Raw genomic sequence first — 12,056 nt, 5'->3', positions numbered from 1 at the left:
AAAACATAAACCCACATATAATTGAGGTAGGGTTTTCACCTTAAGAATACATTGCTTTAAACCACAATTAAAAAGTTAACTTAAAAAAAAAATCATTGCTACATGTGTCTGCCCTGATACTAATTTTTTATGTTTTAAACTACTTGAGCCAGTGTGACTGTGCTAATCTTAATCTCTGTATTTAGTAAATTCCCTTAGAAATACATAACCACCAACCTCTTCCTTTCTAAAAGTAACTGTAGTACAATAAAATTAATAACAATTCTAGAAAAATGAAAAATGGAGGTTACTTTGTAATTCCAAGTTACTGCATGTCAGAAATCAGGGGAGACAAGTCATGTTCATGCTTCAAAATTAATAAACTTATTGTTTTGAAAATAATATCATAAACACATTAAAACTTTGAATATGCTTTATTATGCCATAAATTCCCAGGAAATATAAGAAATATCATTTCTGAGTGGTACTAAAAATTTCACAAATACTAGCATTTTACCGACAACAGCCAAGTTTTCTAAGGTAGTGCACATGTCTTTACCTTTTTAAAATCTCAGTGTTTTCAACCTCAATGCTTTTTATACATTTTAAAGGGAAATTGTAAAAGATCCTACTTAATTTTTCAATATTCAGTGTCAAAATCTGTAAGTGATATAAATATACATTTTAAGGCCAAGAGGAAGGACTGCTTGTGAACTGCTTTGCTTAAGTTGTCAGGCTCCTGTATTTGCACTAGGTATTACATAAAAAATCATTGTTGGAAATTTTCCTAACAAACCGAAGAAAAGGAAAATTTAAAACCAGCCCCATCTTTAAAAGCACTAATAACCGGCATAATTTTAAAAAGGGAAATGAAATATTCCTTTATTTACATATGGATTAAATAGAAGTTTCAAAAACTTTACTGAAAAACCAGCACACTAATATATTTTAAGGATACTGGATACTGACAGCATTTTCACAACATCCAAAGCTTGGATGCAAACTAGGAAATACCACTATTTCTGCCACATACTTAAGGGTAATTGAAGGGAGATGAGTGCCTCAGAGCCAAGGCAGTAACTGAACCTGGCATACCACTCTGATATGTGGAAAGCAGGTCACTATTCCCATGTTTGCTAACATTCTTCAAAAAGGATGCCCTTATGCAATAATTCTGTAACTATATCAAGTTTGGTAATCTAACATTGAACTTTTGGGTAAATATATTTAAACATATGAAAACTTCCCCAGAGACCAGATAAATTATTAAATAAACTAAAAGGGGGACAAAATGCTCATAGCTAACATATGTTAATTCTAGGGTCTGCAGTGGAAGATACAGAAAGGAAAGAGTTAACAGGAGCTATTTCCAAACCTAGGTTATGATCAGAATCATCAGACGGTGAGATTTAAAAATTCTGTCCAGGGTCTCAACCTGAATCTATGTAGAAATTACAGCCAGGGAATTCTTTGTAGGCAAAAGTGATTCTGATGATCAACCAAGGCTGAAACTTCTGAATGAGAAGCCAATCTAGGTTAACCACAAAGAATTATAGAATTCAACATGGGTGATATTTATCATTTACTCTACATTTTGTCCAACTGTCTCACTTCCCTATTTTTCTAATAGTAAATAATGAAGAGACTTGGCAAGCAAAGAAAAAGTTAGTAGGTTACCCCAAATGGATTTTACTATGTTTAATTGGACAAAACAGCATTAGTATACTGTTTGGGATTCAATTATCAGACAGACATTTCTTAATGTTTATATATTTTAAAAGAGGGGGTTTTCCTTACTCAACATGAAAATTTAATATACAACTCTAAACACTAAGTGATATTTAATAGAAAATTTATATACTTCAAAAATTTTAGAAATTGTTTTTAAAAATCCAATGTTAGGAAGAAAATCCCTTAAATTTGAGGTAGGGGAATAATTCTCTCAAATGAGAATAACTGTATCACAGTGTTATTCTCTAAGTTAGAAATAAGCGAAGTATTTTGATACTATTTCTGTTTATGTATTGTTTTGTAAATGTAAGTATAAATGTTTAAAGTGTGGATAAATATTTTGGTTTTGTTTTTAATGCAAATGATAATTAAAAATATAAATTTTTTTCTTTTACATTGAAATTGTACACACTCTCCTGGAATGATGAGTTAACAACTTTTTAAATATTCCATGTTCATTTATAAACCTTGGAATAATAAAAAACATAGTACCTACATAAGAAATTTTACAATGAAATTACAAGTTTATGTTTTTCAGAAGCTAAAGTGATTTTAAATTTTTTTCAATATTCAAATACAAAAATTATATTTTAAGTTACTGTAGCACAATTCAAGTATTCTCTAAAATTTTTTATATTTAGCCAACTGGTACATGATATTAAATGACTTTTCATAATAGCTTTCCTTTTTAAAGATGACTGTTAGTACAAAATGGTATGACACTCTATTACTCTAAACTGCTTTGAATAAGTTGAAAGAACAAATGACAATAGAAAAAGCCTCTATGAGTAAATCAACAACACATAAGTTTGCACACATCAGTAATAAGGCAATTGCAGGTAATTCCCCAAAAGTATTTGAATCCATGTAAACAAAGACTATGTATATTCCTTTAGGGAGAAAACATACTACCATAGATAAAATATATTCAAATGGTTGTGACTTTAAACCATATATTATTTGAATACCACACAAAACCAAAAGAGGCATAACCGATCATTTTAATAACTGAAAGATGTTACTTATTGGTGAAACAGAAGGTTGATACTGTTTTGAAATAATGAAAAAGAAGTACTTTGAAAATAAACACCCACTGTTTTCTAGAAATAAATATACATACTTAATGTATTGCAGCATAGGAATATTATCCTAGCATTAACCATAACATTCAATCAGTAGTTTTAAAATGTTTTTTCCACACTGGGTCTTGAATCTTCTACCTTGTTAGCTGACCAACAACTTTCAAAAGAGTTTTATTTTCCTGCTTTAGTTGTTCATTTTCATCTTCTATGTCATCTAGGTCCTTAAGCAAACAAAAAAGAAAATAACATAGAGGAGTTTTTTAAGTACTTAAAAATATTCTAAAGGTGATTTAGAAAAACACTTTAAAATAAATACATTCAAAGATAATTCATACATGCACTTAATTTGGAAACAAGGACAAGTTCCAAAAACAACTTTAGATGGAGTATGCCCCACACCTGAAGGGAGCACCCACTACTCAACTCCTTCTCGTTATTATCATGGTTAAAACTAGATCACGTCTTGCCAGATTTTTCATTTTTAAGAAGTCAAAAATCAGAATTCTTTAATTGTGAATCTTCTAATTTTTAATCATTATAAACAGCTTAATTTTTTAGTTAAGAACAAATCTCCCCTTACCTCAAATTGAGGGCTAAACAAAATAAATATGTGGGCAGTATGAGGTTCAGGGTCTCGGATAACAGACTGTGTCAAATGAGACATCAGAAAGATCGAGGTACGAGTTCTGGATGTACTCCTACCACCTTGTATGATCTTTAACAAGAGTGTATGTTGTGAGGTGAAAATCTGAGGAAGTGATCAAATGGAGGCATACAGTAAAGGAGATGTGGAACACAGAGAGTTGATCTGGTTCAATTCATGTTAGGTTCCTCTATAACATTTTGTTTGAGAAAAAGGGTTTTAAAGCTCAAAAAAAAGAAAGCCACTAAACTAAGTAATCATCCTCCAGCTTTAAAGTTATATGATTCCAGGTCTATGTTCCCTATGTTAATCCCAGCACCATATATACAACAATATACAACAATTTGGTAAATATGAAGATAATCCACTCTAAGTTTTAGTTAGAAGAAACTATTTCAAGGCAGAATGCTTACTGATAGTTGTAAAAGCACATATTTTAGAATTATCCTTGTAATTCAAAATACTAAAACTTGGAGTAATCAATTTAAATTATAAGCATGCTGCCAGATAGCAGCATTCTGATAAATTCAGCATACTGCCTTTGGACAATTATGTAAATGTTTTTAAAATGTGCAAAAATAGAATCTGCATTTACTCACAAACCAAATGAACGATGCTGGGGAACTTACCTGTTGAAAGCAACAATAATATACAAGATTCTGAAAATTACTACAACTGAGACCTTTCTAAGATATAGAATTAAATATGATATATTTCTGTATCATTACTAGATTATAAACTCTGTAAGAGCAGGTGTTTTATTATTCTTTTTATTAATGCACAGTGCCTAAGACAGTGCTAATATATCACAGACTTCAAAACTATTTTCCGATTTTATTAAGTCATATTCCAAAACCAGTACAGGAACACCTGTGTTCTAAACCAAGATGGAAGACTGTCTACAAAAATGGAAGAGCTCAGAATTAGGATTTTGGAATACCTGATGTCAAATACTGGCTCAGATAGTTACTCTGTGATTACCACCTATGACCTTGAGCAAGTTAAACTAAGTTTTGCTGTCCTTACCTATTACCTATAGTTAATGCCTTAGAGCTTTATTTAGAATGGGTCTATATAATGAAGCCTCTTTATTGCCTCTTCTTTCATTCTTAGTGTTAAGACCAGATTAGGAATGTTTCCCTCCCCCCACCCCCAAGCAAACTTTTTTTTTTTTAAAGATTTTATTTATATATTTATTTGACAGACAGAGATCACAAGTAGGCAGAGAGGCAGGAAGAGAGAGAGGAAAGACAGCAGGCTACCTGTCAAACAGACAGCCTGCTGCGGGCTCAATCCCAGGCAGGGTTCAATCCCAGGACCCTGGGATCATGACCTGAGCCAAAGGCAGAGGCTTTAAACCCACTGAGCCACCCTGGCGCCCCAAACTTTTTTCTTTTATCTAAAGCATTCCAGTATGCAAAACTATGGAATCTCTTCTCATCAGCATTACTTAAGTATGGCCCAGCACTAACACTTGCTTCTTAAGCAAAAAGTAAATTCTAGGGCGCCTGAGTGGCTCAGTTGGTTGAGCGACTGCCTTCGGCTCAGGTCATGATCCCGGACTTCCAGGATCGAGTCCCACATCGGGCTCCCAGCTCACTGGGGAGTCTGCTTCTCCCTCTGACCTTCTCCTCTCTCATGCTCTCTCTCACTCATTCTCTCTCAAAAAAATAAATAAAATCTTTAAAAAAAAAAAAAAAAGTAAATTCTAGAGCTGAAAGCAAGAAAAAGAATTACAAAATAGTATAATAGAGACCTAGTATAATGCTAAACTTAAAGCTGGACATGCATTAAGTACAACTGGGGGGAAAAAGGTGGTAAAACACAAAGACACCTCAAGTTTCTTATGGCAAGAAAGCAGCAAGTTTTGCTCTTCACTGAGGCAACTCTGTACCAATGTCTTTTTATGTGTGGTGGTGACCAAGCTGCCTCTCACCTCCAGACTCTAACAAAACACTAAACAAATCCATTCATCAGTCCATCCCCAAAAGAACAATATTAACTGAATACAACTGATAACTGGCCAGAGGAAATCAGTTTATAGAAAGAAATGATGATTCTTATTACCACAAATTACCATCTCTTTAATAAAATAATGAATTTACACAATCTCTTCATATATATGTATTTTCATCCAACTGCCAGGAAAAAAAAACAACTGTGAAACTGAAATGTGTGAATACTTACTCGATTTAACAAATCAATTTCTTCTTTGAGTTTTCCGATCATTTCCTCTTTATCTTGCATTAGTCTCACAAGTCTTAAGTTTTCTTGCCTTTCTCTTACTACTTCCTGGTAGATATAATTAATATGAAGTATTAATTGTGAAGTAACTGGTTGTATTTAACCTTAAATGACATGTATCTGCCAAGTTTGGTGAGGCACCTTAGATATACAAAGATTTCAATGGATTTCTTAAGTCACCTGGTGAGGGAAGGAAAAACCCAGCCTAGGAAAGACCCCAAGAATGAGAGGAATACAGGAGATGTAAGATATATTCCTTCTTCTTCTTCTTTTTTTTCTTTTTAAAGGATTTATATATTTTATTTGAGAGAGAGAGAGAAAGAGAGAATGCCCCGGTAAAGGTGAGCATGGGAAAAAGGGGAGAGGGAAAGAATCCAAGCAAAATCCCAAGGCGGGGCTTGATCTCACAATCTATTAGATCATGATACGAGAAGAACCCAAGAGTCAGATGCTTAACCAAATGAGCCATCCAGGTGCCCCATATTTTGATTAAACTGATGTTTACACAATTCTTTAACAAACAGTAATACCCAATGACTTACCCTCTTTAGTTTATTACCACCATTAGTAATGATATATCTTATTTTTTAAATGGATAATATCCTGTTTGAAGAAATTCAAATTTGTTATTCAAAATACAAAGTTTAAGGTGCACCTGGGTGGTGCAGTTGGTTAAGCCTCCTATTCAGGTAGTGATCTCTGAGCCCCTTGTCAGCTCCAAGCTCAGCAGGGTGTGCTTGGGATTCTCTTTCCCTCACCGCCTGTCCCTCCCCAACCAAATAATAAATATATGTTAAAAACAAAACAAAACAAAACAACAAACCCACAAAGTTTAAGAAAAGGAGATGGCTCTGGAAAACTAAACAGAAAAACAATGGTTCTCAATGTTACCTGTGGCTCTACCAGTTAATGGATAAAATAAAGGAACTGAAATAGATTACTGGTTTTTAAACTTTTTTTTTTTTTTAAACAATGCAACACCTTTTTCAAAGAAATCTGATTTAGAATCCGGGGCCTTGGGCTGGGTTGACTACCATGGGGGCAAAAGAAAAGCAGAACTGAAAAATTTTGCTCAGAATTTAACCTCTTTTCTGCTAGCCCTCAGAAAAAGCAGCCAGCGGGCCTCATTAAACAGCTGCTGCCAAACTAATCAGGACTGGATCCAAACTCATGTGGAACTGCAAAAGCCTTTCTAAAGAAAGCTTTTAAACCGGTTAGACTATGTATTCCTTGAAGTTTTTAATTTAAACTCACAGAAACTGGTATCAAAGCTGAAATATGAACTAAAAAACAATCGTAATGCTATACAAATTTTTTTAAATTAAATTTCTACTTAAAGCAATCTTTGTATCATAGGGAGTAATTTCAAGTCAGCAATACAAAACATTTTCAACAATCAGAAAGTAATCAGCACCATTACCAACTTTACATATTAAATGTCGAAAGAAAAAAAAAAAAACCCCAGAGACTGTATGGTTAATATATTTATGACAATATTCATTTAACTTGTTCTCAACTACACTCCTGAATAGGTCTATTCTGACAATTGTTTCAAACACCAAAGATGACTCTAAGCTCTAAACAAAATCCAGAAGAAAGTCTACAAATGATACACTATACAGATAATATAATAAACACACAGCAGGGCACACTGCCAGCATAGACTTAGAATCATTTAAAAACAACGACTGTCTTTTAAAATGTTAGCGGTAACATGTAGCAGAATGGGAGTATACATTAAATATTAAAGAATACAAGAACTGGCTCCATTCCTAAAAGTTTTAACAACAGAACTGGATAGGGAAATGTTAATGGAGTCAGAAAATGTCTAGCCACAATGCATCTGGAAAATATATACTTAAGACAGTGATTTCAAGATGCAACTTGACTATATATGGAAATACCAATTAACCCTAATGGTATCTTCTGCTAGCACCTCTCATTCTTTTCCTTTTGTTGGCACTATCTCTCCCATACAAATTTCAATTTATTTTCTCAGCTGCTATGAAGGTAAAAAAAGGAATCCCTACGGTATATGAAATTTATCAATCTTAAAATAGTTTGTAATTCATACCTTTTCAAGATCTTCAATTTTCTTTTCCAACATGCTACTCGAGACCAAATTAACTGAAGCATTTGCATCCCTGTTATATCTGCTGAACCCACTTCTATCTGTTCGGGGATATCTACTTGAGACATCTTCTTCAGAGGCAGTTGTGCTATGGAAATAAAAAGATGTATTTTATAAAAGTATCTAATACCAGCAAGAAGAATGCCAAGAATATTTTCTATTCACCATAAATAATTACCATTCCCTGAGGACATATGGTTATAGTAGCCAACACATTTATAACTAAAGAAGTTAATCATTATTCCAACACAACGAAAAAAAAATAAAAAAACAAAAAGTTAATTCTTCTGACCAATAACTACTGAGTAGCCACTAAGTACCAGACACTATTCTGTGCATGAAGATATAGCAGCAAAGAAAGACATGGACTCTGCCTTTCAAAGAGCTTTCAGTCTAACAGGGAATATAACCGATCACAATAAAGCAAGATGATCACCACAATAAGGTTAAATGTAGGGTACTATGACAACTGACAGGGAACTTAATGTAGATTACCTGTGGTGGAAAACCATTTTGTTTTCTTTTTCCATTTTTTTTTTTTTTAATTCTAATCCATCATGGACCAATAGATCAAATGAAAACAAACTAGTGGAAAAACGGGCCATATAAAATACAAGTTCACTGTTTTATTAGCTATGTCCATAAAATTATATTTCAATAATTAGAATGAACAGAAAAAAGAACTACATAAAATTGTGTACGTTCACTGAACTGTGCATATAGGCAATCACAAAAAACAGCCATCACACTAATAACTTTTGCCATTTCATAATTATAAGTGAAAGTGATGACTGAAATGGCAATTCTTCATATTAAACACCAATTCACATTCCCTGAACTAATAGCATATATGCTCATATTTAAAGTTTTTAACATAAGTGAGTTTGCTTCTTGTTTTTCATATTAGTTATTTATTACTACATTAAAAGTTACACCAAAACTTAGTGGCTTAAAACACCACACACTTACCTCACAATTTCTGTTGGTTAGGAATCTGGAAGCAGTTTAGCTGGGTGGTTATGTTTCAAGGTCTTATATGAGGTTTTGGTCAGGACTACAGTCATCTGAAGGCCTGACTAGTCTAGAAAAATTTGCCTTTGAGCTCACTCATATGGCTGATGGCAAAAGGCTTCAGTTTCTAACTGGCTATTGACCAAAAGCCTTAGTTCCTCAGTATGTAGGCCTCATGTAGGGTTGTTCACCACATGACAGCTGGTTTCCGGAGGCAGACAAGACAGACACTGCAGTATCTATGACCTAATCTTATAAGTGACATACTATCACATCAACCCTATATATACTGCCATGTGGAAGGAGATTACAAAGATGTAAATACCAGGAGGTAGGGCATCCTGGGAGCTCTGTCAGAGGCTGGCTACCATGCTTGTTAATTGACCTATACTAGGCTCGACTGATGACAATGCCAGCCATGAGGGATAAGGTATATCTAAACTACTTCTATGTTTTCTTTTAATAGCACTCATAAAAGAAAAAGTAGTTTCATAGCTGTATGTTAACAGGAATAGAAGATATTTTAAAGCAATTTCAGCTCAGGATACTAATTTTTAACTTTTACCCAAAATCCAGAAAATGATGCTTTTTAAAATTTGTCTTCAATCCTTTTTTAGTAGCTAATATCAATAATTTATCCATCAAAATTATAGTTCAATCCACAATAGTTTTTGATGAAAAAAAAGGATTCTTGAGCTATTGATTTTATATGCACTGACTTTCTTTTAATAAAAAATAAAATTCAAAGTGTGTCTTACCAAATTTGTAAATCTGACAAACTTCTTACCAAGTCTGCCTTACCAATTTGATATTAACATTTTATAAATGTGCACTACAAAAATCACCAACGATTTTACTGACAATTGTTATTGTGAAACCCATCATAACAATCTATGGAAATTTTTTCCCAAAATTTCTAAGTTTCATTTTTGTCCTTTGATATTATATAATATTAAAAACATCTGATTTTCTTTCCTTGCATGGAAAGCTAAAATCATTTTTAAAAAAGAATAAGGCTATCAGACAAATAAATCTAATTCACATATTCAAAAAGTTTGGGGACCAAACTGGTTCCCTGCAAAAACACTACGCATTCATCCCAAAGTTCAAACACTTCTGTCTGAACATTTCCCTTTGAAAATTATTGTATTCCTTAGCATATGGTAACAATTGACTGGCTCAGCTTCCAAACTATAGTTTATTTTTTTTAATCTCAAATTTAATGCATTAGTGTTTGAGCAATTCACACTTTTAGTGAACTACTGCTAATTTAGCTGATAAAGGAAGTATACTGTTTAGTTCAGCTGACAATAGCAAGGCTTTCTCAATGAAAGAAGCAGGACATTGATTCACATTATGGCACAGGTTCCAGCTTGTTTTTCTTGTCACCATCTCTCTATAATCAGAACATACTCCTACAAAAGCAAAAAAACCCTCCAAACCATATCTGTTGATTTGTTAACCTTTTAAAGTTTTACATAAGTCCTAGTAAGTTGTGTTTGTCAATAAGGAAGCTGAAAAATAAATTCTGCCTTCCTATCACTTTCATATTAACAAAATCAACGTGATCATCAAATTGTAACAAAAAATTCCTTTGCTATTCCTATCTGTCCAAGAGTCAGTCTTCTGTATCACTAAACTATTCCTAAACACATCAAGCTATGGTGTTGTCAGAAAGTATTACATAAACTACCTTCTCTGCTATGGATTCATCCAACATTTCCAAAGAAACACCTTTGTCTTTTCATTTTTGTGTAGTTGTTTTTAATGTTAGCAACATGAAAATGAGACTTTGAAAGAAACTAAAAAAGCCCTAATGATTACATAAGAAATCCTGCAGATCTGCTTCTGTCAGCTTAACTGTAATATTCCTTCTTTCAAATAATTCATTTGTGGTTGTGAATGTACTTATGTAATACATATAAATGCCACTTAAATTTTGATGTTATTATGTTGTAGCAGCCAGCACATCACTGCAAATAAACCACTGTGGTTTTAGCACTTCACCATCAATTACGGGTAAAAACCGAACTCAACACAGGCATCCCTCGGCGATACTTTGGGTTTGGTTCCATACCAACACAATGAAGCGCGTATCGCAAAAGAGTCAAATGAATTTTTTGGTTTTCCAGTGCATATAAAAGTTATGTTTACACCATACTGTAGACTATTTTTAAAAATTTTATTAACTACAAAATATTTGTAAGTTTTTTTTTAAAGACTTTATCTATTTATTTGACAAAGAAAGAGAAAGAGATCACAAGTAGGCACAGAGGCAGGGGGAAGCAGGCTCCCTGCTAAGCAAAGAGCCTGATGTGGGGCTTGATCCTAAAACCCTGAGATCATGACCTGAGCTGAAGGCAGACGCTTAACCGGCTGAGCCACCCAGGCACCCCTGTAAGTTGTCTTTTGTTTGTTTGTTTTTTTACTATTTAAATTCTAGTTAGTTAAAATACAGTACAATATTGGTTTCAGGAGTAGAAATTCAGTGATTCATCACTTACATACAACATCCAGTCCTCATCATAACAAGTGCCCTCCTTTATCCCCATCACCCATCTAGCCATCTCTCCCTCTCTCAACCCTCAGTTTGTCCTCTATCATTGAGTCTCTTATGGCTTGGCTCCCTCTCCTTTTTTCTTTTCTCCCCTCCCATATGTTCATCTGTTTTGTTTCTTAAATTCCACATATGAATGAAATCATATGGTAAGTCTTTCTCTGACTTATTTTGCTTAGCATAATACTCTCTAGCTCCATCCACATCATTGCAAAAGGCAAGATTTCATTCTTTTTGATGGTTAAGTAATAATCCATTGTATATACTACTACATCTTCTTTATCCATTCATCAGTCGATGGACATTTGAGCTCTTTTCATAGTTTGGCTACTGTTGATAATGCTTCTTATAAACATCAGGGTAAATGTACCCCTTTGAATCAGTATTTTTGTATTCGTTGAGTAATTACCTAGTAGTGAAATTGCCAGCTGATATGGCAGTTCTATTTTTAACTTTTTGAGGACCTCTATACTGTTTTTCCAGAGTGGCTGTACCAGTTTGCATTCCCACCAATAGTGCAAAAGGGGTTTCCCTTTCTCCCCATCTTTGCCGACACCTGTACTATAGCCTATTAAGTGTGCAATAACATTATGTTAAAAAAACAATGTACATGCTTAAATTTACAAATATTTTTTTAAATGCTAACCATCATCTGAACTTTCAATGAGTCATAAGCTT

The 12,056-nt window shown here is 33.5% G+C and overlaps 1 protein-coding gene across 1 annotated transcript in view; it reads right to left on the bottom strand.

Annotated features, from left to right (window-relative positions):
- Nucleotides 1-396: 396 nt before the first annotated feature.
- PAWR (pro-apoptotic WT1 regulator) overlaps nt 397-12,056 on the bottom strand; it is a 119,179-nt gene continuing 107,519 nt past the window's right edge. Inside the window, exons 4-6 of the mRNA XM_080811429.1 lie at nt 7,754-7,898; nt 5,623-5,727; nt 397-3,013 (exon numbers count right to left, since the gene is read on the bottom strand). Coding sequence (XP_080667555.1) covers nt 2,927-3,013; nt 5,623-5,727; nt 7,754-7,898 — 337 coding nt within the window. The 3' untranslated portion in view covers nt 397-2,926. The remainder of the gene's footprint in view (nt 3,014-5,622; nt 5,728-7,753; nt 7,899-12,056) is intronic.

The sequence above is a fragment of the Martes martes genome (genome assembly GCF_963455335.1).
Source record: "Martes martes genome assembly, chromosome: 8".
Lineage (NCBI taxonomy): Eukaryota > Metazoa > Chordata > Mammalia > Carnivora > Mustelidae > Martes > Martes martes.
Note: the sequence above shows the minus strand (reverse complement) of the source record. Positions and strands in the feature narration are given on the sequence as shown.